We start from the raw sequence: 27,201 nt of genomic DNA on the forward strand, positions 1-27,201 counted from the left end.
ATGATAAAAAATAGAATGAGTCATAATGAAAAGATAAATAGAGCTGCAAGAGAGAAATGGAACAGAACAAAGAGACAGAAAAATAAGGAAGAAGAGAGATCTGCTTAAAGCTTGCCATGTTTAGGGACAAAAGCCTGTGGCAGAAAAGGGAGACTGTATATTGAAGCGACCAATAAATTTTTAGTAATACCAAGAAAAGCTGTGAAGAGCAGTTGTTGTTAATATCTCATAGTTAATAGTAACATCTTAAATATTCTATACCAAAAATTCCCACCAGAAATACATTAAGTTACATGATTCATTTAATATACTTATATTTACATATCAACTCTGTGCAAAACATTATGCTACAGAAGCTATAAAGACAAGAGACAGACCAAGACTTCCAGGAGCTTATAATACAGTAGGAAAAATGGCCTTTATACCAAAATCTCAAATTATCTGATAAAAAAATACACTGTCGTTTGAACCAATTTGGAAGAACTGGTGAAATTTGGACAAAGACTAGAGTACAGAGAAAGCAGAGAAGGAAGACCATTTCATTTATGTAACCATTTACATTTCATCTAAGCATACTTTCATACATTCTACAAATATTAACTGATAACATAAATTGGATCATTTGCATGGGTTCAGTAATTTAAACGTGATTCTTTTATTCAAGTGAGGTTAAGAATCTAGTGTGGAGTAGAAGAAGGGATATCATTAAATAGGTTCTGATGGGAAACTGTTAAGTGGAGGTACGCTCTAACCACTTTGCTTAAATTATTAGATAAACAAATAAAAAAAATACAAGTAAATTTCTGGATCAAAAATCCCTACCATAAGGTCTCAGAGAGTGTTCTGAGGCCTCTAATCATACATCTATCTAATAAGGGTGAGGGAACTAATGACAGTCTCACCAACTGATAAGAGAATGCTTTTAGACAAAGGACTCTTGTCTCAATCAAGAACAAATCTCAAATTGTTTGGGAAACAGCCATGCCAAATCAGTCTGCTGCTCTTGACATAACAATTTTTCTCTTTTGGCATTTCTTCTAAAATGTCTTATGCCACTGACCAAATTCCCATTCAGGGATTTACTTTTCCATTTTTCTCTCTAAATTAGCCCCCTGCTTTTTGTATATTAAGCAGTGTTCCCCCTTGAAATGTCTTTGGAAATATAATCTTCCCATCTTCCTTTTCTGCAAGGGCTAATCCACGCACAAATGAAGTGGGTGGTACTTATTTTTAGTTTTCTCTTTTTACTTAGTTTCTTAGTAAGTTCAAATATATCACAGCTCAGGGAGCCTGGGTGGCTCAGTCAGTTAAGCTTCCAACTCTTGATTTTGGCTCAGGTCATGATCTCACAGTTCATGGGACTGAGCCCAGTGTCGGAGCCCGCTTCGGATTCTCTCTCTACCCCTACCCTGATTGCACGTGTGCACACCTTCATGCACTCTCTCTCTCAAAATAAATAAGCATTTTTAAAAAAAATACATCACAGCTCACTTCATGTAATGGGCTGCTACATTTTATAAATCAAATTAACAGATATTCATTAAACCTCTACCATGAGCAAGTTACTACTGTGGATACAAAGTCAAGAAAAACACTTACCTAGTAAAATATTTTTTATTTTAAATATAGTTTAAAAAACTGTATTTAAAGATTTCTAGTATTAATAGCTACCAATTATCAAGTACTTTCTATGGGTAAGGCTCTATGCTAAGCATTTTATTTTTTTTTCAAATGTTTATTTTTTAGAGAGAGAGAGAGAGGGAGGGGCAGAAAGAGAGGAGGACAGATGATTCAAAGCGGGCTTTGCACTGAGAGCAGAGAGCCTGATGCGGGCCTTGAACCCACGAACCATAAGATCATGACTTGAGCTGAAATTGAACATTCAACCAACTGAGCCACCCAGGCGCCCCTCTATGCTAAGCATTTTAATCCTCAACACAACCTTTGAGGTAAGTAATAGTCCCATGAAAAAAATTTTTTTTAGTAGGCTCTACTCCCAATGTGGGGCTTGAACTTACAACAGCAAGATCAAGACTCACAAGCTCTACCAAATGAGCTAGCCAGGCACCCGAGTAATATTCCCATTTTTCAGATGAAGAAACTGAGGCTTAAAGAAGTCACTTCCCTTTGGGGGTGCCTGGGTGGCTCAGTCAGTTGTGTGTCTGACTCTTGATTTTGGCTTAGGTCATCATCTCAAGTTTCATGGGATCAAGCCCCACATTTGGCTCTGCCCTGACAGTGCAGACCCTGCTTGTGATTCAGTCTCTCCTTCTTTCTATACCCCTCCCCCCAACAAAATAAACTTAAAAAAAAAAAAGGTTGACAATAGTCTGTGCTTTGCTATCCTGCCTGCCACTTCCTTGCAGTGTATTCAATGAACTTTTATCTCCTAAAAAAAAAAAAAAAAAAAAAAAAGCCACTTCCCAATGGTTACAAAGTTATCATGTGGTAATACCAATATTCAAATTCAGTTATTCTGACTTCATAGTTCTCACATAACCCATACAATATTCTAACGGAGACCTGGTTAATAAGAAGGCAGGAAAAGATAATTTCAAAAAATTATTGTGACATTGAGGAAGCTCTTTTATTAGGCAATTGCTTCTTAGATATGACTACAAATGCATAAGGAACAAAAGAAATAATACATTGGTCTTTTGGTCTTTATTAAAATTGTTTAAAAATGTTTGTGCTTCGGGGCGCCTGGGTGGCGCAGTCGGTTAAGCGTCTGACTTCAGCCAGGTCACGATCTCGCGGTCTGGGAGTTCGAGCCCCGCGTTGGGCTCTGGGCTGATGGCTCAGAGCCTGGAGCCTGTTTCCGATTCTGTGTCTCCCTCTCTCTCTGCCCCTCCCCCGTTCATGCTCTGTCTCTCTCTGTCCCCAAAATAAATAAACGTTGAAAAAAAAAAAATTAACAGATCAAATTTAAAAAAAAAAAAAAAAAAAATGTTTGTGCTTCAAAGGATACCATCAAGAAAGTGAAAAGACAATCCACAGGAAAAAAATATATTTATAAAGCACGTATCTGATAAGGGACTTACACTGAGAATATAAAAAACAACTCCTACAATTCAATAATAAAAATACAACCCAATTTAAAAAAGGGCAAAGGTTTTAAATAGACATTTCTCCCCCAAAATAAAAAAATGACTAAAATCACATGAAAAGATGATTAACACCATAAACCATCAGGGAAATACAAATTAAGAGGCACCTGGGTGGCTCAGTCAGTAAGCATCTGACTTCGACTCAGGTCACAATCTCATGGTTCATGGGTTTGAGCCCCACATCAGACAGCTCAGAGCCTGGAACCTGCTTCAGATTCTGTCTCTCTCTCTCTCAAAAATAAATAAACATTAAAAAGAACTTTAAAAAAAAAAGAAGTAAAAATTAAAATCACAATAAGATGCTGGGGTGCCTGGGTGGCTCAGCCGGTTAAACGTCTGACTCCTGATCTCAGCTCAGGTCTTGATCTCAGGGTCATGAGTTCAAGTCTTTGTTGGGCTCCACGCAGGGAGTGAAGCCTACTTGAAAAAAAAAAAATCACAATGAGATGCTATTTCACACCTACCAGAATAGCTATAATAAAAAAGATAGAGAACAGCAAATGTTGATGAAAATGTGGAGAAAGAGAAAGCCTTATACACTGCTGGAGAGAATGTAAAGTACTGCAGCCACTTTGGCTGTTCCTCAAAAGGTTAAACATATACTATATTACTCAGCTCCTAGGTATAAACTCAGTTCTACGTCTAGGTATACACCCAAGAGAAATTAAACATATGTCCACACAAAAACTTGGAAACAAATATTCATAACAGTGTTATTCATAAAAGACAAAGGTAGAAACAACACAAATGTTCCATCAACTGGTAAATGGATAAAATATAGTATATCCATATAATGAAATGTTAGTCAGCAATTAAAAGAAGTACTGATGCATTCTACAACATGATGAACCTTGAAAACATTATGCTAAATGAAAGAAGCCCATCACAAAAGACCACAAATTGTATGATTCCATTCATATGAAATATCCAAAATAAGCAAATTTACAGACACAAAGTACATCAGTAGTTGCCTAGGGCTAAGAAGGTAATTTGAGAGAAAATGGGAAGCGACTGCTGATGGGCAAGAGACTTTTTAGGGTGACAAAAATATTCTAAAATTAAGATAGCGGTGATGGTTGCACACTTTATGAATATGCTAAAACCCAGTGAATTGTACACTTTAAAGTTTATTTATTTTGAGAGAGAGAGAGAGAGAGAGAGAGAGAGAGAGCGGGCGCGCACATGAGTGGGGGTGGGGCAGAGAGAGAGGAAGAGAGAGAATCCCAAGCAGGCTCTGCACTGCCAGTGCAGAGCCTGACATGGGGTTCAAACCCACAAACCGTGAGATCAAGACCTGAGTCAAAATCAAGAGTTGGACGCTCAACTGACTGAGCCACCCAGACACCCCTGAATTGTATACTTTAAAAGGATGAATTGTAAATAGGCGAATTTTAGAGGGACACAGTAAATATCCCATTGCTGAAATTCATTGTGTAATGATTAACGGATAACATGTTTCTGTCTTTCCTACTGAAAAGAAAAATATTTAGAACAAAAAGTGTAAAACAAACACTGTAAGAGGGAACTGACGATAAAGATTGTAAGAGAGCACCTGACTACTCTAAATGAATCCACCACTCCTGGTTTGAACAAATTATACTCCAGGACTCTGATAAAACTTGCTGGTTAAATGGAAAAAAAAAGCAGTCTCTTCAGCAAATGGTGCTGGGAAAACTGGCCAATGACATGCAGAAGAATGGAACTGGACCACTTTCTTACACCATACACAAAAATAAATTCAAAATGGATGAAAGACCTAAACATAAGACAGGAAACCATCAAAATCCTGGAGGAGAAAACAGGCAGCAACTGCTTTGAACTGGCCACAGAAACTTCTTACTAGATGTGTCTCTTGAGACAAGGGAAACAAAAGCAAAAATGAACTACTGGGACCTCATCAAGATAAAAAGCTTCTGCCCAATGAAGGAAACAATCAACAAAACTAAAAGGCAACAGATGGAATGAAAGAAGATATTTGCAAATGACATATTGGATAAAGTGTTAGTATCCAACATGTATAAAGAATTTGTCGAACTCAACACCCAAAAAACAAATAATCCTGTGAAGAAATGAGCAGAAGACATGAATAGACATGTTTCCAAAGAAGACATCCAGATGGCTAACACACACATGAAAAGATGCTCAACGTCATTCATCTTCACGGAAATACAAATCAAAACTACAATGAGATACCACCTCACACCTGTCAGAATAGCTAAAATTAACTCATGCAACAACAGATATTGGTGAGGATGTGGAGAAAGGGGAGCCCTGTTGCACTGTTGATGGGAATGCAAACTGGTACAGCCACTCTGGAAAACAGTATGAAGATTCCTCAAAAAAATAAATAAAAATAGAACTACCCCACAACTCAGCAATTGCACTACTAAGTATTTACCCAAAGGATACAAAAATGCTGATTCGAAGGGGTACATGCATCCTAATGTTTACAGCAGCACAATCAACAATAGCCAAATTATGGAAAAGAGCCCAAACATCCACTGATCAATGGATAAAGAAGATGTGCTATATAAACACAAAGGAATATTATTCAGCAATCAAAAAGAATGAAATCTTGCCATTTGCAACAACATGGATGGGAACTAGAGTGTATTATGCTAAACGAGATAAGTCAGAGAAACACAAGCATCATATGATTTCACTCATATGTGGAATTTAAGAAACAAAACAGATGCACATACAGAAAGGAAAAGAAAAATAAAGTACGATAAAAAAACAGAGAAAGAGGCAAGCCATAAGAGATTCTTAAATATAGAGAACAAACAGGATTGCTAGAGATGAGGTGGGGGGGGGGATGGGCTAAATGGGTGTTGGACATTAAGGAGGGCACTTGTTGGGATGAGCACTGGGTATTATATGTAAAAGATGAATCACTAAATTCTACCCTTGAAACCAATACTACACTATATGCTAGCTAACTTGAATTTAAATTAACAACAACAACAAAAACCCTGGGGTGCCTGGGTGACTCAGTCGGTTGAGCATCCAACTTCGGCTCAGGTCATAATCTTTCAGTCTGTGAGTTCCAGACCCACATCAGGCTTGCTGCTGTCAGTGCAGAACCTATTTTGGATCCTCTATCCCCTCCACCTCTGCCCCTTCCCCACTTGTGCTCCCTCTCTCTCAAAAATAAATAAACCTTGAACAAAGAAACTTTCAGGTTAACCCAATAAACCACTGAATGAAATCTGAGTTTGCGTAAAAATGGGGAAATTGCTTGGAATTGTAGAAAACTGGTGATAACTCAATTTTTAATTTTTACAAGGAGAAAGGATGGTGGAATCTGCAAACCCTAAGTCAAAGACCTCAGCATTGGGGCGCCTGAGTGACTCCGTTAGTTAAGTGTCTGACTCTTGGTTTCAGCTCAGGTCATGATCTCACAGTTCATGAGCTCGAGCCCCACATCAGGCTCTAACAGCACAGAGCCTGTTTGGGATTCTCTCTCTCCCCCTGTCTCTGCCCCTCCCCTGCTCGCTTGCTCTCTCTCTCAAAATAAATAAACTTAAAAAATAAAAAAAAAAAGATCTCAGTACTGAACCCAAGGAAGATTCTAGAATGAACTATTCAAAAGGTGTGCTTTTTAAACAATTTTTTTAAAAAGTAACCACTAAAACAGAATGGATTCATAAAAAAAATCATGCCAGACTCACCCTATCCCCTTTGGATACAATTACCATAGTATATATGGGATTTTGACAAAGCTTTTGACGAAAAAATTTCATGATACAAAAATAAGGAAATATAGATAAAATGGAAGCATAATTAATGGCATTTGTTGCACAAATAAGCCTCAGGGAGTGTTAACTAATTGATCAATATCAACTTAGAAATGACTTCTGGGGCTCTTGGGTGGTCAGTTGGTTTAAGTGTCCAACTCTTGATTTTGGCTCAGGTTCCAGAGATTGAGCCCTGCATCAGGCTGTGTGCTGACAGCACGGAGTCTGCTTGGGATTCTCTCTCTCCCCTCCCCCTCTCTGCTCCTTCCCCATTCATGCTCTCTCTCTCTAAAAAAAAAAAAAAAAAAAAAAAAAAGACTTCTAGTGGAGTGAATCAGCATTCTGACTTGGCACAGTTCTGTAAAACACTTTCATCAATAACTTCAAAGGAAATATAGCGGGCATATTTATCAAGTTGTGTGGGTGTGTTATTCACTGTTGCATAACAACAGTAGGTCAGGACCTTCTGTAGGTCAGGAGTCCAAGTATAGCTTAGTCGGGTCCTCTGTTTCAGTATCTGTCACAAGGCTGTAATCAAGATATCAACCAGGGCTGGGTCTCATCTGAAGGCTCAAACGGGGAAGGATCTGTTTTCAAGTTTACAAAGTTGGTCTAATTCAGTTTCTTGAGAGTTGTTGGTCTAATGGCCTAAATTCCAAACTAATTGTTGTTGGCAAAATGCTTCACTCAGTTCTTTGCCATGTGGATTTCTGCAAGATGCCCTCCCAGCAAGATGGAAGTCAGAACTTTCTGTAATGAAGTCACTGAAGTGACATTCCATCACCTTTCCTATAGTCTACTGACCACATATCTTGCCAACAGTCAAGAGAAAGGATTAGATGAGAGTGTGAATACCAAAAGGCAGGGACTATTGGAGTCTATCTTAGCGTTTGCCACATGTATCCATCCAATATGTCTAGTACTTTTCCAATTCAGATCATTTGTAATAGCTATTCCCCCTGTCTGAAATGTTCTTCCCCTAGATAATCACATGACTGGCTCCTTCTCATCCTTCAAGTATCGGCTTAAATGTCATTACCTCAGAGATGTAGTATTTATCAAACTCCACAATATCTTGTTTACTTGTGCTGTTTCGCCCTAGCAGACTATGTCTTTGGGCACAGGCAACTGATGTTGTCTCATTCACCCCAATATCTCACATACCTAAAAGAGTGCCTACAACAGGCACTCAGTATTTATTAAATGAATGTACTCAAGTTGTGAGAGCTAGAGGACAGATTTAAGATCTAATAAGATCTGAATACTTTAAAATAATGAGTTTTATTTAATAAAAGTTAATAGAAATAAATTTAAGTATACTGTCCTTGCATCTAAAACACCAACTGGACAAAGATCAGGATGAAAAGGTAGCAAAGCATTTTACTTTAAAAATCTTGAGTGGTTCTATCTAGTAAAAATATTAAGTCATATATGTGATGTAAAAGTTTCTAGAGACCACATTAAAAAAACAAAAGATGAAATTAATTTTAATAAATTTTACTTAAATATCCAAATTTCATCATTTCGACATGCAATATAAAAAAATCACTGAGATAGTTTACATTCATAACTTTGTACTTTGAAATTCAGTGTGTATTTTACTCTCAAAACAACATCTCAATTCAGAGTAGCCACATTTCAAGAGCTTAGTAGCTACATGTGATATTATAAATGGCATTTTTATTTAGACTCTTTGATTTAGAACTAGATTTTGCAGGCTCTTGGATTTGGATTTAATCCTACAGAAATGCCACTATAAACTTCCATGATCAAGCAAATTTCCAAGAAAAAAAATATGACATAATAACGATTAATAGCTACTCTTTAAGTAAAAATATACCTTATAGCAGGTACCATTGTAAATGCTTTACATGTACTAATTTTATCCACTCCTAATCCTATGAAGTATTATTATCATTCCTATTTTACATGCTAATATTGTTAAGTAATAACATGTTGGCAGTGTGCGGGAAAGATTAAAAAGGGGAAGAAACTGGCAAGAGCTAGGATACCTTTATTTACTTATTTATATCCCACATTGACACAGAGAACATTTCAGGTGGCTTACAGGAGTACATAAAACAAAATAACATGAATTCAAAGTGGGACAAAAGAACAAAAACATCTTTTTTGAAATGATGTGATCCATGGATGTTAAAATCTCTATGATTTTTTTTAATGTTACTTCATTGAAAAAACAGTATTAAAATAATAGAAATCCCAAATAAAGTTTCCTACAATCTCATCATATACTCATAACAATGTTTTATTTATTGATGTTACTTTAAGTTCTTGTCCCTATATTCAATTTCTACATATTAGTAGTAATTCTACAGCTAGTATTTTATATTCTATGTTTTTCTGAACATTATTCCATAGTAATTTTTTTCCTTTTGTCTTATTTTCTTTCCATTCCATTGGGATTATAACAAATGCTAAAAGCCTAAAATATTTCTCTACATTTTTCTCTATACTTGTTAAAATATATCCAAACAGGGAAAAGGGAGGCAGCAGCTCTTTGGGTCACTGGAAGCATGCACCAAGGAAAGGCAAATGAAATCCAAAACCACCCCTCAGGTGACAGCAACTGCCCTGATAAGACCTCTCACCAGTCCAAAACACCCACATCATTTGAGCTAAACCTGATGGACTATGGAGTGACCCACATTTGCCTTTACCTCATTATAATACTAAAATCTCTGCCCAAAAAGGTGCCTCAGCCTTATTTACATAACATACAATATATGTACAGGCATTTTTCATTAAGGTGTATGCACCATTTTATGCCCACCTCTACAAATTATAAGGTTTCCCTATTTATTCATCCTGGGGTGCCTGGCTGGCTCAGTTGGAAGAGTATGTGACTCTTGATCTTGGGTTCATGAGTTCAAGCCCCGTGTTGAGTGTACAGATTACTAAAAAAAATAAAAACCAAATAAATAAATAAACAAAAAAACCAAACAAACAAAATATACATACATACATCCTAACCCTAAACAAAAGGTACCCATTTATGGGAATGCAAACTGGTGCAGCCACTCTGGAAAACAGTATGGAGGTTCCTCAAAAAACTAAAACTAGAACTACCCTACCACCCAGCAATTGCACTACTAGGCATTTATCCATGAGATACAGGTGTGCATGCACCCCCATGTTTACAGCAGCACTATCAACAATAGCCAAAGCATGGAAAGAGCCCAAATGTCCATCGATGGATGAATGGATAAAGATGGGACAGACACACACACACAAAATGGAGTGTTACTCGGCTCTCAAAAGAATGAAATCTTGCCATTTGCAACTATGTAACCGGAACTGGAGGGTATTATGCTAAGTGAAATTAGTCAGAGAAAGACAAAAATCATATGACTTCATTCATAGGAGGACTTTAAGAGACAAAACAGGGGCGCCTGGGTGGCGCAGTCGGTTAAGCGTCCGACTTCAGCCAGGTCACGATCTCGCGGTCCGTGAGTTCGAGCCCCGCATCGGGCTCTGGGCTGATGGCTCAGAGCCTGGAGCCTGTTTCCGATTCTGTGTCTCCCTCTCTCTCTGCCCCTCGCCCGTTCATGCTCTGTCTCTCTCTGTCCCAAAAATAAATAAACGTTGAAAAAAAAAAATTAAAAAAAAAAAAAAAAAAAAGAGACAAAACAGATGAACATGAGGGAGGGGAAACAAAAATAAAAACAGGGAGGGGGACAAAACAGAAGAGACTCAAATATGGAGAACAAACTGAGGGTTATTGGAGGGGTTGTGGGAGGGGGGATGGGCTAAATGGGTAAGGGGCATTAAAGAATCTACTCCTGAAATGACTGTTTCACTATATGCTAATTTGGATGTAAATTTTAAAAAATAAAAAATAAAATTAAAATAAATAAATTGCAAATACTTTCTAAATCAGGAAAAGAAAAAAGGTACCCATTTACCCTTAGGAAGTCACAGCTTTGAAAGCTATTTCCATGATCTCCTTATTTGCTGCAAATAAGATTACTTTGTGCAAAAACAAAAGAAACAAAACCATACCCAAATACATACATACGTGTGTATATATATATATATATATATGTATATATATGTATATACATATATATACATATATATATGTGTGTGTGTGTATAGGGGCTGTTGTTATGGTTGTAGGGTTTTAAAAATGGGATGATATATTTCTGTATACATTTCTTTTCTCATCTAGTATCTCAAAGAAATAGTTCTCATTCTGATGGCTGTGTAATATTCTACATAAGATCATTTACCCAGGGGCTCCTAGCTGACTCAGTCAGCAGAGCATGCGACTCTGGATCTTGGGGTCTTGGGTTCAGGCCCCACGTTGGGCAGGGAGCCTACTTAAAAAAGATCATTTATTCAACACTTCCTGTCATAGACATGCGAGTTGTTTTCTTCTTCCTCCTCTTCCTCCTCCTCCTCCTCCCCCTCCTCCTCCCCCTCCTCCTCCTCTTCTTCTTCTTCTTTGCTTCTGCAAACAATGCTGCAATAAACATTCCTAACCTCTTATGTATCACCTCCTTCTCTGCTGATTTTGTTACTATGGGATAGGTTCCAGAGTAGAATTCTTTTAGTTCTCAAATATTTTAAGTTCTTTCTCACCCTAGAACCTTTGCACATGCTGTTTTCTTGTCCTAAAATGTTTCCTAACACACAATCTGCAGTTTCATATTTATTCATAATTATTTAAGGTCTTTCTTATCACACAAGTTTAAGTTCCTTGACAGCTGAATCCTATCCATCCTTTAGGTCTTTTTTTTTTTCCATCCTTTAGGTCTTAGCTCACATGTACTTGATTGTAGAGGTTTTCCACGAACTCCAATCCCAATTGATCCCCCATCATATTTTCTCTTAGGCCCTCAACTTTTCTTTCTAGAGTTATCACAATTTGTAATTATATATTTATTTGTGTGATTATTTAATGTTGGTCTCCCCAACTAGGTCTGCAGGGAGCACATCTATCTTGTTCACCAGTGTAACCCTGATCCTCAAAAGAGTGTATGGCACATGAAAGCTGTAAACAGTTGTTTAATACTGAAAGAATTTTTTTTTAATATTTAAATAATTCTTTTTAAAAGTATTTTTAAACATATTTTTTAAAAAATGTATTATTTTGAGAGAGACAGTGCAAGTAGGGGGAAGTACAGAGAGGGAGGGACAGAGAGAATCCCAAGCAGGCTCCGACTGCCAGCGCAGAGCCCAACGTGGGGCTCAAACTCATGAACCACGAGATCATGACCTGAGCCAAAGTTGGATGCTCCTAAATATTGAAAGAATTCTTAAAAAAAATTTTTTTTACTGATGAATGGATAAAGAAATTGTGGTTTGGGGGCGCCTGGGTGGCGCAGTCGGTTAAGCGTCCGACTTCAGCCAGGTCACGATCTCGCGCTCCGTGAGTTCGAGCCCCGCGTCGGGCTCTGGGCTGATGGCTCAGAGCCTGGAGCCTGTTTCCGATTCTGTGTCTCCCTCTCTCTCTGACCCTCCCCCGTTCATGCTCTGTCTCTCTCTGTCCCAAAAATAAATAAACGTTGAAAAAAAAAATTTTTTTTAAAAATAAAAAAAATAAAAATAAAAAAAAAAAAGAAATTGTGGTTTGTATACACAATGGAATACTACGTGGCAATGAGAAAGAATGAAATATGGCCTTTTGTAGCAACATGGATGGAACTGGAAAGGGTTATGCTAAGTGAAATATGTCATACAGAGAAGGACAGATACCATATGTTTGCACTCTTATGTGGATCCTGAGAAACTTAACAGAAGACCATGGGGGAGGGGAAGAAAAAAAAAAAAAGAGGTTAGAGAGGGAGGGAGCCAAAACATAAGAGACTCTTAAAAACTGAGAACAAACTGAGGGTTGATGCGGGGTGGGAGGGAGGGTAGGGTGGGTGATGGGTATTGAGGAGGGCACCTGTTGGGATGAGCACTGGGTGTTGTATGGAAACCAATCTGACAACAAATTTCATATTTAAAAAAAATAAAAAATAAAAGAAATAAAAAATAAAAACAATAAAAAAAAAACACAAGAAGCAATGTACCAAAAAGAATAACTGATTTGCCACCCAACGATTGTTTATGGAAATGTGGTGAAGGAGAGATGGTGTTTGGTGGAAAACTCCACAGACCTTGATACCTGCTATGCCCACAGACCTCATCTCATGATGTGAGTACAAGCAGTTCTGTCTTCATATATCTGCCATGTCTGAGCCACAGAATTCCCTACTCTAGCCCCAAATGATTAGTCCTTGAGCAAGGGGAAGTCCAGTCAGGTGCCTAGGAAATGGTGTGAAACTGCCCAATGGGGTGCTCCATATTGAATGGTGACAAGCTGAGCCTATCAAATGTAAGATGCCCACAGAGAAGAGAGGAGTAGCAAGATGGTCCATTCTAGAGTAATACAAGATGCCTAGGACAACAGGAGTTACCATTGTGCCTCAAGCAATTGGAAGTGTCCAGGTTTCAGTTCCTTGAGGCTGTTCTACATTCTAATGTTGGTGATCTAAAGGACTGTATGCCTGTTCAGATAGTTCCATGAACTATCTTCCTGAATTCCATGTGTATTGTTAGAGTAAGTCCATAATGGCTAAGGAGATCTCGGCACACCTCCTCTTTGCAACCTGAAAGAAACAGACTATTACAGACTTTAGCTGTAAATGGGTATTATACGTGTAACTGTTGGGTAAAAAGGGAGGGGACTTATCCATGCTAATGAACCAACTTTTAAAATTATTAATATTGCCCCTGCAAACCTGCTTTGTGGATTATCTCTTCTCCATATCTTGGATAAAATCTAGGACAGAATACATAATTTTTCTGATCATTCTTAAGAAGTCTTCCATCATTTCTATCAAAAAAAAATTTTTTTTAAGGTTTATTCATTTCTCAGAGACAGGGAGACAGGGTGTGAGCAGGGGAGGGGCAGAGAGAGAGAGAGAGAGAGAGAGAGAGAGAGACACAGAATCTGAAACAGGCTCCAGGCTCTGAGCTGTCCACATAGAGCCTGATGCAGGGCTCGAACTCATGGACCACGAGATCATGACCTGAGCTGAAGTTGGATGCTTAACCAACTGAGCCATCCAGGTGCCCCAATATTGAAAGAATTCTTAAAGGAGGACAGGGATTGAAGAAAATCATTCCTTCAATAACAATTTTTAACAGATGAAATCTGCTTTGTGTTCACTAGACAATTATAGTGTTCATCTATGTCAAAGGAACTAGTGTTAACACCAACAAAAATTCACAAGAGCAGAACAATTAGCTCTAAGGAATGGCATATCTCTGAAGAACAGTATGAGGTCTAAGGAAAGAACGTAGTAAAGGCCAATGGAATTTTGAGAGATAACCATGGAATAGTTTCTCTCTCATTGATTGATTTATTCACCGAACAATTATTTACTGAGCGCCCACCTATGCCAGACAGGGGGCTGTAGTAGCTAACCTAAACAGTCAAAAACATAAAGACAAATCCAGCCCTCATGGGAAGCAGATAAGAAAAATAAGCAAATTATACTGTATATTAGTAAGCTAAAAAGTGCTATGGAGAAAAAAGACAGAAGGGAGATAGAAAGCAAGGAGGAGCATGGAGCAAGGAGGAAAGGAGGAAAGAAAGGAGGAAGGAGCAATTTCTTAAAGGATGGTCAGGATAGATCTTAGGAAGTTTGAGCCAAGACTTCGGGAAGTTAAGGACTCAGCCATATGAATATCTTAAAGAAAAGTGTTTTAGAGGGAGAAAGCTAGTACAAAGGCCCTGAGGCAGGAATATGCCTTGTGTATATAAGGAATAGCAAAGAAATCAATGAGACTGGGGACTCTGGCTTGATGATATAGAAAAAAGATTGATATTTATTAGTTGCCTTTAGCAGATGGTACTTTTTTCCTTACTCCAGGTGCTACACTGAGTCACATGACACTCATTTAACATGAGTTAATGAGGGCACACTCACTTAACATGACTTGTCTCTTCCTCCCTACCTCTATACAATACCCAGGGTGAGCCTCTTGATTTTCAACATCAGTTTCAACTGTGGGATTTTATAACTTCCCAAATACGGACAATTATACCTGGCTTATTTGTGTTATTTGTTGTCAGGGTCCTGAAGCTAAGAATATAATCAAATTTTAAAATAATTGGGACCAGGGCACTACTAAAAGGAAGCATTGAGACAATTATTACATTGCATGGAATTATTACAATTCATAGCAAGGGACTGATACTTCCCTCTCCAACCAATCCTCTTCCGTCACTTTTTCCAAAACCTACTTCAAAACTGTGACTATAAAGTCATTCCTGATTAATCATACTAACTAGGTGTACCCAAAGCTTTTACATATTCAGAAGTGAATAATTTAAAAAGTCTAAATGTCTTATAAAGGGTTATAAAAAACTCTTAAAGTCTCCTTATTTTGTACAGGACAAAACAGAAAATTCTTAAGTTTGATTTGCAAGACTCTCCCCTACCGGGGCTTAAAACTGTCTTACTAAGTAGTGTTTTGAGAACTCCCTCCAACCAAGATGGTTTTCAGTCTCCCCAAACTGTCATGAATTGTTCCCACTTGTTTCATTTGTTCTCCACCTAAAATGTTCTTTCTCCCAGGGTATCTGGGTGGCTCAGTCAGTTTAAGCATCCAACTCTTGATTTCAGCTCAGGTCACGATCTCACAATTGTGAGACTGAGCCCAGAATCAAGCTCCATGCTCAGCATGGAGCCTGCCTAGGATTCTCTCTCCCTCTCTCTGCCCCTCCCCCGCTTGTTCTTTCTCTCAAAATAAATAAACTCTAAAAAAAGTGTTCTTTCTTCCACGGCTTAACTGTTTCCACTTCCTACATGAAGCCTTCTTTAACCAGCTCATAATTTTCCCCTCCTCTTCAATCATTTGTCTATGTAGCTCATTTTTTTTTTGAAAGAGAGCAAGCACACATGTCCTTGTGCAAGGCGGGGTGGGGACTGAGGTTAGAAGGAGAGAGAGAATCGTAAGCAGGTTCCATGGGGGTCGATCTCACCACCATAAATAAGATCATGACCTGAGTCAAAATCAAGAGTCAGATACTTGGGGTGCCTGGATGGCTCAGTCGGTTGAGCATGGACTCTCATTTTAGGCTTAGGTGTTAATATCATGGTTCCTGAGTTCTAGCCCCACACTGGGCTCTGTCCTGATGGCGTGGAGCCTGCTTGGGATTTTCTCTGCCCCTCCCCCACTCACACTTTCTCCCTCTCTCAATATAAACTTAAAGAAAAAAAAGTCGAACGTTTAACCAACTGAGACACCAGGTGCCCCTATGTAGCTCATTTTAACTTACTAGGGCAAATTCAAAATAAATTTTTCCAAACCTCCCCCAAACACGCCCCCCCACACATTCGACTTTCTTTCAAAATTTCTATGCAAACTGGTTGCCCATGATTGGATCCTATGATTTTTGATGACCATTTTATACATATACATTTATTGAACATATACAATGGTTAACATGGTGCTAAGTCCCTCACAACGCGTTATGTAATTTAGTCTCATTTCACATCCATTTGTTCACCAAGTCTTGTGAATTCCAACCTTTCTTCTAATTTTGTCCTATTTCTGAACCTTAACCTATCCCACCTCCACTATTGCAAATGACCCTTACTAGTCTCTCTGCCTTCAACCTTCTCCCTTCCCACCCATTCCCTTCACTCCTAAATGACAGCAAATCTGACTTCACTCTCCTGGTTAACACCTGCGGTGGCACCAAACCCTTTAGTTTGATGAGACCCTTTGCAACACTGGCCAGTTTACCTTTACAGATTCCTGTTTTTCCTCTTTCTAGAAATATCCTTTGGTGTCTGCCTTGTAAATGCCTACTCTTCTTTCACGATCCAGTTCAAAAGTCATTTCCTGTCTGCAACTTACCCCGACATTCCTGAGCAGGACTAAGTGAACAAGGTAACGGTTATGTAACTATTGCTCGGTCTCCTCCTCCCCAACACTGTGAATTCGTTCAGACCAGAGCTGTCTCGTTCATCTCTATTTTGTATTCCCACAACCCAAACCAGAAGCTGGTGTAAACCATGCCCTGAACAAGTATCTATTGAAAGAATCATTAGGACTTGTTTTTGTTTGTTTTTAATTCTCAGGAGGCTGGGATATGCATAGCTGGGCAGTACTCAACTTTCAGTAAAGTCTTTTTTTATAGGAGCCTGGGCCTCGCCGCTGAGGCAGGCGGTCACGAGAGTAGGCACCTGGGCAGGGCTCAGGACTGGCTCCGACGGCCATGCTGACGCACAGCCTCGTCTGCTTGGCCTACTCGGGTCCTGGTTGACGGGGGGTGGCAGAGCATGACCAACCGCCTGAGGGTGGTAGCACAAACTGACATACCAACCTAAAGTACTGGCGGGTCCCAACTGACTGCCCAACGCGCCACAATCAGGAAGAAACGATGGCCGGCCTCCTCATCTTCGAAGAAGAGTAAAGAGAGAGAACTACGAGCAGCAGCAAGACGCTAAGCACGCGCTTCGTGCCTCTCCTCACGCCAAGAACGACGGGAGAAAGGCTGGCTGGCTGCGAGCCTCGCCGAGTACGCGTGCGCGGAGACTCTTTTTCCACCACCCACGCTCTCCACGGCCCCCTCGGCCAGTCACACGCGGCCCCGCCCCCTCGCCCTCGGCCTGCTCGAGCTTCGCCGAGTGCGCGCGCGCGCGGCAGCCCCATCTCCCCGCCCCTCACGTGGCCCCTCCCTCTCACCCTAGTCCGGCTGGAGCCTCTCGGGCTGTCCACGTGCGCGCTTCCGAGCCGGCCCTGCAAGTCACGTGACTCCCGACTCTGCGTTTTCTCCACTACAGCCTTCCCAGCTCCTACTGCCAGAATTCGGCGTTATGGCTGCAGGCCTGCCCCGCGCCGCTTCTCTCTCCCCACTGTTTCCTCTTCTCCTGTTCCTCCTGCTCCTCTCCGCCCCGCATGGCGGTAGCGGCCTGCACACCAAGGGCGCCCTTCCCCTGGATACAATCACTTTCTACAAGGTAACGGGGGCGGAGGAATCGCGCGCAGGTGCAGCCTCAAGCTAGTAATGGAGCGCACCTCCGTGGGGAAGGAGACAGGGCTGGCGGAGGGTGGTCTGTAGGGACGATCCACCAACGTAAAGGGATGGTGGACTTTGGGCCGGGGCCGTATCACGACCATGGGGTCCAGGGTCCCCGCACACCCTTGCCTTTGCAGTATTTGTACTTCCTCTTTTGCAAAAGAGCTAAGGAGATGCAGTCACGGGAACAAGCTGTCCCTTCCCCTCACCTAGGGGGAGAGGGCGGTGCCGGGCGAGATCCAATCCTCGAGACCCAAGTGGGAGGCCGGGAGGGCGGTGCGAGGCGGACGCCACCCGGCTCTGGGCTGACGGAGGAGGGAGTGGGGGGGCAGTGGTTGAAAACTCCGCGTGTTACCTGGCATTTCTGTGCCCCTCCTCTCTTGGTGTGGCGTGCAGCCTGTTTTGTAGTATGCAAACAGTGTCCGGATGTCCTGTGTCTTGAAGAGCGCAAGCGTTAAGAATAAGGGAACTCTGGGGCCGCCTGGGTGGCTCAGTCAGTTAAGCTCAGGTCATGATCCCATGGTTCACCAGTTGCAGCCCCACTCGTGCTTCCAGCTCAGAGCCTGGAGCCTGCCTCAGGGTCTGTGTCTCCCTCTCTCCCTCTCTGCGCCTCCCCACCCGTACTCTATCTGTCTCTCCAAGATAAACAAAACATTTTTAAAAATTAAAGAAAAAAGAAGAATAAGGGAACTCTAGGGAATATCTTGGGCCTGGGGACATAGTGAGTAAAATAGGGTCAAGATGTGGAAGGATTAGCCTGGGTAAATGGATGTTGGAGGCTGAATGTATTCCCAACTCCCTCTTGCACCCATCTTCACACACTGGCACCTTTCAACTTCACCTACGAGACGGGCATGCTAAGCATTGAGAGAGAAGCCATTCATTTTATTTTCTTAATTTGTACCCGTTGCTGGGAAGGGAAACCATTTTTGGTTTCTACTTTTGTAGAGTTCTAAATCTGTCGCAAGTGGTTGAACTCTTTCTATTCTCAAAAGCGTTCCTTGTCCTGGATTTGGCACCTGTGGCTTATTCAAGAACTTAAAAGTGTAGGTATGGCTGGTTGATTGTAAGGCACACCCCACAGCACCTCATGCTTTGGGGTTCTTTATTGGCAAAGTTATACCCCACTCCCCAAATGCGGGAATGGGATAATATCACAGACCAAGTGTGACTCAGAGGGAAATTTTGCGCTGTGAAGTTAACAGTATTTCCTAATCAGTCGGTGCCTGTCTTTATTGCTACCACCCTGGTCTCAGCTGTCATTACAGAAGTCTTCTGGCTGGTCTCCGTCTTTAGCCTCTACTCTCATCTCCTAACCATTCTCCTTTTTGTCCCCTCTGCTTCCAGCCATACATGCCTTCTGTCCTTTGAATATTCCTAGCCCATTACTGATGTAGGCCCTTTGCCCTGGCAGTTTCTTCTGACTAGAACATTCTTTGCCCAATCTTTGAAAGGTTGGTTGCTTCTCATCATTCAGGCTTAGGTTAAATATTACCTTCTCAGAGTCCTGCCTTGAGTTCCCCTCCCCCCATCCAAAGTGCCAGTCACGTTAGTTTGATTTCTCTGTAGAGCTCTCATCATTGACTTCCCGCCCCCCCCCCCCCCCCCGCCGGCTATTTTGTCATCTCCTGCACCAGAATGTTATATGTTTATGAAGAACTGCATTGTCTGTTTTTTCATGGATCATCTGTACAACCTAGCAGGTTACCTGTCACATGGAAGATAATTGTTGAATGAATGAACAAATGTGTTCTCCAGTCCCTTTCTAGATCTCTCTTCCATCACTGAACAGAAGAGGTGCTTCCTGGTAATACATCCAAGGGCCTTGTTCTGTGCTTTGTCTTTCAGCAGTTTCCAGTGTCTTCTTTTGTTTCTTGCCCTTCACCATCATTAGAGATAAGAAACCCTCCATGCTTTTTTTACTGCTGTGTTCACTATCACACGATAGGCCCTTGGTACGTTTTTATTCAATGAATGAATGAATGATGAATTCTTCTGTACCTTAAAGAACCAAGTTGCCTAAATATAGGGTATGGTGGAGTCAGTTCTTCAAGGATGAAGAAAGGACACAGATTTCTAAAGCAATTAAGAGATACAGCATGACTAATGAAAAGGAAAAAAATACACTGTGCAAATGTATGCCATTCAAAACCATTGTGCCTATGGCTAAAAATGGTAAAAGATGAAGACCATTCACTTATGTTTCAGTGTTAGACCACTGTACACTTATTAATATTATTCCATAATACAAATGTAGGCCCCTTGAAGGTAGGGATCCTGTGCCATGCTTTTTAAATATTTTTCCCCCGGACATATGTAGCATCTGCTACCGTAGCCTTCTCTAGTTGTGTTCATTTATCAGATATTTTCAGAGCATCTGCCACATTCCAGGCACTCTTGGGCACTAGGGATATAACAGAGAACAAGTCAGATAAGGTCCTTATTCTCATAAATGTACATTCTAGTGGAGAGAACAGACAACAAACATGCAGGTAAGAATTTTAGAGGGTGATTAATGCAGTGAAGAAAGAGCAGGGTAATATAGTAGTATGGGGAAAATGAAGCAGTGCTAGATGGTATGAGCAGAGGAGGCCTCTCCATTAGGGGGGACGTCTGAACTGAGCTTTGAATGATAGACATCCTGGAAGGAATTGGGGAAAGGGTATTCCAGCTAGCGGAGACAGCACCTAAAAAGGCCCTAAGTGGGAATTAGTTTCTTGTGTTGAACTGAAATAAGGCCAGTTGGGCCAGAGGGATGTGATCTGATTTATATTTTAAGGCTTCGCTGCTTTTAGGCCCTCAGAACTCACATTTTGGGGGTCAGTGACCACTTAAAAGGTGAGCTGTTCTAATAGCTTCTCCCTCCTTTCCTTGGGTCCCTGGGCAGTGTTAAATATTTTTTAAAAGCTAAAACCAAATGGATATCAACACACAAAGAGGAATAAAGACTAATAAAATTTGGAATGATGCCAGCTTGACTTAATTATGACAGCAATAGCCTGTGATGAAAAAGACCTGAACTGATCACTTTGATTAGAAAAAAGTTGGAGAAGGCAGTTTGTTAGATAAAATCTGTGCATTGGGAGAAACCATCAAAAGAAAGATTTTGAGGAGTCCTCTAAAACTTAAATGTAGAATTACTATATATGACCATCATTTCCACTCCTAGGTATATACCCAAAAGAAATGAAAACAGGCATTCAATACACATTTGTACATGAATGTTTATAACACCACTATTCACAAATAGCCAAAAGGTGGAAACAACCCAATGTCCATCACCTGATGAATAAATAAAATGTGGCACATCCATACAATGGAATATTATTTGCCCACCAAAAGGAATGAAATACCAATCGATGCTACAACATGGATGAACCTTGAAAACATTATGCTGAGTGAAAGAAGCCAGGCACACAAGGCTACATGTTGTATGATTCCATCAGAGTAGACATCATAGAGGAAAAAAAGGCAGATAAGTGGTTGCTGTGTCTTAGGGAAATGACTGCTTCAAATGTGTGGGTATGTGATTCTTTTCAGGTGATGAAAATGTTCTGGAATAGATACTAGCACGCTGTTAGTGGACTGAATCCCACTAAATTGTACACTTTAAAATGATGAGTTTTGTGTGATGGGAATTTTACCACAATTATTAAGGCCAAGATCTTGACCCTGACAGTTTAGGACCTGGTGATCTAGCCAAAGGGAACTGTGATCTATGGAGGAGACATTGTCCTAAGCCTGGCCTCTCAGCAACTTCCTGTGAGCCCTGACATTGCAGAGTTCAGACTCAGAGCTCCCTAGCTGAAGCACCTCTGTGGTGCCAAGCCCTTTACAGATGGTTGTTGGTTTTTATCAGATTTCTGGTTCATTGTTTACTGAAAAAGGCTGTTTGGGATGATGGGCATGACAGGGAACCACATAGTGTTTTCTAAGGGTTTCCTTAACCTTACCAAAAAGGCCACTGGAAGAGAAGGCCTTAATACATCTACAGCTTTGTTTATTCCTTTTTTTTAATGTTTATTTATTTTGAGGGGGGAGGGGCAGAGAGAGTGGAAGGGAGAGAATCCCACAGTGCAGAGCCCAAAGTGGGGCTCAGTCTCACAGACTGTGAGATCATGACCTGAACGGAAATCAAGAGTCAGACACTTAACCGACTGAGCCACCCAGGCACCTGTACAGCTTTGTTTATTCTGAGCTGGGTTGTATATGTCTTTGATTACTGTGAACCAGTACCTAGTGGTGTACCCAAAACCAGTAAATTGCTAAATGAATCAATGGGTGGGTGAATAAATCAATCAATTGGGTGGGTGAATGAATGAATGAATATAAGTGTGCAAGTCCTGGTCTCCCTTGCAGGCTTGGTTTCCACTTTGTTTATTAAACAGAGGTCCCTTGAGAAAGGGTATTAGCCCCAAAGGTCCCTGGAATCCCGAACTTGCTCAGCTCTCTATGCCCTCAGGTCATTCCCAAAAGCAAGTTCGTCTTGGTGAAGTTCGACACCCAGTACCCCTATGGTGAGAAGCAGGATGAGTTCAAGCGTCTGGCTGAAAACTCGGCCTCCAGCGATGATCTCTTGGTGGCGGAAGTGGGGATCTCAGGTATGGACAAGTTCAGCATGACTGTGGAGGGCAGAAGGGGAGGAAGCTGGGAATTACTTCCCTCCACGTAGGTGTAATATCTAACACTTTTCTGTCTGAGCCACACATGAGTGTAATTGGGGTCATGGCCCTCAAGAATCTGGTACCCATGGCAGGCTTAGCTTGAACAGATTCTGATACCACAGAACCTCAGTTCATCCTTGCAGGTGCCCAAGGTTAGAGAATCCCTCATCCTTCACCCTCCACCCCACACTGACATTAAATTGCATCTGAGAACTTGGAGTTCTCCTTGCAGGGGACTGTGGTCAGGGGGGTGCCAGTCTTCCTAGGGTCTGTATAGTAACTTCTTCCATCTTCTTTTCAGTTCTTTTTTTATCGGAACTGTTGAGTTTTGGCCTTAGCTGAAATCCATCAGAGCTACCGCTAAATCAAGGACAGCTTCCAACCACAGTGACTACTCTAATAGTTGCCAGCATGTAGTGGTTTACAGTTTGTAAAGGTGTGCACAGACAATGCATTAAAAAATATTTTTTTTTAATGTTTATTTTTGAGAGAGTGAGCGCGTGCAAGTGGGGTAGAGGCAGAAAGAGAAGGAGACACAGAATCCGAAGCGGGCTCCAGGCTCTAAGCTGTCGGCACAGAGGCTGACACGGGGCTTGAACCCACAAACCTTGAGATCATGACCTGAGCTGAAGTCGGATGCCCAACCGACTAAGCCACCCAAGCACCCCCAGACAGTGCATTTTTAATCTTCACTTGAACCCTGCCTAAAAAATGAGACACATTTCCTGTTTTTATACTTGAGGAAAACTGAAGCTCAAGGAACTCCACCTAAGTATCTATTCCCAAGTGCGGAGGGTTCTTCCCTCTCTCCACTTCCTTCCAGGTTGGATGCCTCTGTTCCCTAATAAGCTTGAGAGTCTGGTCCTAGGTAGAGATTGTTAGCACACTTTTCCAGGGCAGTCAGTCAATTCTTTTTTTTTCTTTTTTTTTCTGTCAGATTGGTTTCTGTACAACACCCAGTGCTCATCCCAGCAAGTGTCAATTCTGACTCAGCTGCAATTCCACTCCTTTGGGGCTTTTACCAAGAGACGAATAGCAGCTGACATTTATCAAACATTTACTGTGTGCCAGGCCACTAAGTGTTTTATGTGTATCTTGTGACAACTCTATGACAAAAGTACCGTGACTCCTATTCTTCATGCTTTGAGTACCTTGCTCAAGACTGTAGAGTTTGAAGTGATAGAACAAGGACTGGAACCCTACACTTCCTATACTACTGCCCAGTAATAAGCAGCCTTGACCATTTCTTTTTGGCATCAGCCTTTGGGACTGCCACTGCCTGTTAGGAAGGACATAGCAAATACTAACAGCTACCACGTATTGCACACTCTGTCAGGTTAAGTGCACGTTTCCCTTCGTTGGGTCTTCCCAGAACCTCTCATGTGTTGGGGACTCTGTCTGTTATCTACTACGCGTTCCCCTTTTGGACTAAGGTCCAGCCAGAATGGCCTTTGCAATCCTTCAGTATACCCAGCTCATTCCTGCCTCGGAGCTTTGCAGCTGCAGCACTTCCTACCTGAGACGTTTTTCCTGGGTCATCATGTGTCTGCCTCCTTGAAACTTTGGTCCTTCAGCTCATATCATGTCCACAGAAAGGCCTTCCAAGACCACCCAAAGTAGGTCTTCTTACCTACTTTCACATCATCCCATTTTATCATGGCCCTGATCATGTTTATCATCTCTCTTCTCACTCTTAAGAGAACATAAGCTCTTTGCGATCACAGAGCTTATTACTCTTAGCCACAACCGGATCTGTAGCACTTAGAACAGGACATGGCACGTAGTGGGCATAGAATAAGTATTCAGAAGGATTCCCATATTTCAGGTGAGGAAAGTGAAATTCAGAGAGGCTAAATGACTTGATTAATGCCATATGGCTAGAAGTAGCCAAGGAGGAATTTAAACACAACCAGGATCCTTCTTGCTGTCAACTCAGATGGGCCTCATAGCAGTTTCCTGCCCTGTATTCCTCATGGTCTTGCTCCTCATATCTGGTTTCTGTTCACAGATTATGGTGATAAGCTAAATATGGAGCTGAGTGAGAAATACAAGCTGGACAAAGAGAACTACCCAGTCTTCTACCTCTTCCGTGATGGGGACTTTGAGAACCCAGTCCTGTATAGTGGGGCGGTTAAGGTTGGAGCTATCCAGCGCTGGCTAAAGGGTCAAGGAGTCTACCTAGGTATGCCTGGTTGCCTGCCTGTATATGATGCCCTTGCCGGGGAGTTCATCAGGGCCTCAGGTGTGGAGGCCCGCCAGGCCCTCTTGAAGCAGGGACAGGACAATCTCGCAAATGTGAAAGAGACTGAGAAGAAGTGGGCCGAGCAGTATCTGAAGATCATGGGGAAAGTCTTAGACCAAGGTGAGGACTTTCCAGTGTCAGAAATGAGCCGGATCACCAAGCTGATTGAGAAGAACAAGATGAGTGATGGGAAGAAGGAAGAGCTCCAGAAGAGCTTAAACATCTTGACTGCTTTCCAGAAGAAGGGGGCCGAAAAGGAGGAGCTGTAAAAAGGCACTCCAGGTTTTCCAGGGTTTGGTGGGGGTGGGGAGGGGAGTTATTTGCTGGCCATGAGACTGTCCTGGGATATAAGAGAGTGGTGGGGAAAGTGGCACCAAGCCAGAAATCTGAGCATACTCGGACATTGATGCTGATGTGACCATGCTTCGGATATCCCTACAGCCAGTCTGTGTACACCTGGAACACTTAGCAGATAGGCTTATTAAATTACCCCTCAGAAGGAATGGGTGCTGTAAAGAAGAGTGTACGGTCCAGGTCCTTGACAGGTGTAATTCTGACCCAATTAAAGTTTCTGTGTTTTGGTTAAGTGGACCTAAAGCCATTCAGTTTTCTTTCACAAATTATACTTTGGCCTGTGACCTGCTTTCTCCTTTGAATTTATTTTTTAATCTAAGCTGGTATGGACTCCACTCGACCAGGATAACAGACTATCCTGGTAACACTGGAAACCGGTGGAAACTGGCTCAAGGCCTACCTTTATTACTTTCCACTGGCGTTCAAACTCAGGTGCACCAATTGTGGGTGGCAAAATGCGTTGTCCTTTTTCTGGTCCTTAAAGTGGAAATAGCAACATTAATGAAGTTCAGTGTAGTAATTTTCTATACTCCATGAAAAACATAGAGTAAATTCTTAGGTTTACTGATATAATTGGATGTTGTAGGGTTTTTTTGTTTTTTTGTGTGTGTGTTTTTTGGGGGGGAGCGAGAGCAAGAGAACACGTGTAAGCAGGGGAGGGACAGAGGGAGAGAATCTTAAGTAGGCTCCATACTCAGTGCCAACTCTGATTCGGGGCTCAATCTGCACCATAAGATGACTTGAGCTGGAATCAAGAGTGGTACACTTGGGGTACCTGGATGCCTCAGCTGGTTAAGTGTTCAACTCTTGATTTTGGCTCAGGTTACAATCTCAAGGTTCGTGAGATTAAGCCCCATGTTGGGCTCTGCACTGACAGTGTGGAGCCTGCTTGGGATTCTCCCTCTTTCTTGCTCTCAAAATGATAAACATTAAAAAAAGAATTGGACACATAACCAGCTGAGCCACCCAGGCACCCCAGTATGGGTTTTTTAAGAATTGGTTTAGATAGCTAAATGATATAATTTCTAATTTGAAAGTTTAAAAAAAAATTTTTTTTTTACATTTATTTATTTTTGAGAGACAGAGCGTGAGCAGGGGAGGGGCAGAGAGAGAGGGAGACATAGAATCTGAAGCAGGCTCCAGGCTCCAAGCTGTCAGCACAGAGCCCGATGGGAGCTCGAACTCACAAACCGCGAGATCATGACCTGAGCCGATGTCGGACGCTTAACCAACTGAGCCACCCAGGTGCCCCCTTTTTTTTTTTTTTAAAAAGGGGAGTGTTTTCCAGTTTTCCATCTAAACTACTTTGTCACTGTCAGTTACTTGGTAAGTACCAGCTTTAAAAAAGCAGAGTGGGAGCACATGGAACTGACTCAGATCTGTTCTCAGGAGTGATAAGCAATTATCTGCAATGGTAAGCTTCATGATAACATCTCCACTTTCATATTTAACTATTTGTAAATGTTAAAGTGCAGCCCCTAAAATATTATTGAAGCCACACAAAGAAATTTAAGTTGAACAGAGTTAGCAAATAAAACCTTAACTTGTGTTCTTCCCTTTTAGCCAGGTTGGTATTGAAAGTCATCAGAAACAAAGAATACAGGAAAATCCATGTGTTGAATCAGATTAACAAAAACAATTGTGGTAGCTTATGCTCACAACTAAAACCAACTAAGGAAAAGATGTTCAGACCTAAACTGCCTATAGCACAGGTGCTCTCAACATTCAACAAATGAATATAACTGTATATATTTGGCCCAATAATTTCAATATTTCTCCTGCTTATTATTTCATTCTACTTGAAAATTTCGGAAGATCTTTTTGGATGCTTCTCACTGATAAACTTGCTTTAGCTGTTATAGTTGTTTCTCATCTAAAACAGGTTCACTTCCAAAGAACTAAGTATTCACGGTCTTATGGGAAATACAGTAAAACAAATGGCAGGTAGAGAGAGACCTCTAAAACTAAATGCATCCATGGTCCCTGAATATGATCTCATCTTGTCAGTTGTGAAAGGAAAGGTGGCAGCACATCAATGGGTACTTCATTG

General features: G+C 41.3%; 2 protein-coding genes across 4 annotated transcripts in view; one reads left to right on the plus strand and one right to left on the minus strand.

The window, feature by feature from the left end:
* TMEM116 (transmembrane protein 116) overlaps positions 1-17,449 on the minus strand; it is a 173,498-nt gene extending 156,049 nt beyond the window's left edge. Inside the window, exon 1 of one of the 3 annotated variants that reach the window (XM_086681721.1) lies at positions 17,196-17,449. The gene's annotated coding sequence lies outside the window, so the exon portion shown is untranslated. The remainder of the gene's footprint in view (positions 1-17,195) is intronic. The other 2 variants (XM_086681719.1, XM_086681715.1) reach the window with 2 other exon arrangements.
* A 97-nt stretch (positions 17,450-17,546) lies between these two features.
* On the plus strand, positions 17,547-25,388 carry ERP29 (endoplasmic reticulum protein 29). The gene is made up of 3 exons (XM_025933248.2): positions 17,547-17,832; positions 22,354-22,492; positions 24,564-25,388. The coding sequence occupies exons 1-3, from the start codon at positions 17,689-17,691 to the stop codon at positions 25,064-25,066; spliced, it is 786 nt and encodes a 261-aa protein (XP_025789033.1). The 5' UTR covers positions 17,547-17,688; the 3' UTR covers positions 25,067-25,388.
* The last annotated feature ends 1,813 nt before the right edge of the window (positions 25,389-27,201 follow it).

This window comes from Puma concolor, chromosome D3 (assembly GCF_028749965.1).
Source record: "Puma concolor isolate L17-30 chromosome D3, mPumCon1.1.hap2, whole genome shotgun sequence".
Taxonomy (NCBI): Eukaryota; Metazoa; Chordata; class Mammalia; order Carnivora; family Felidae; genus Puma; species Puma concolor.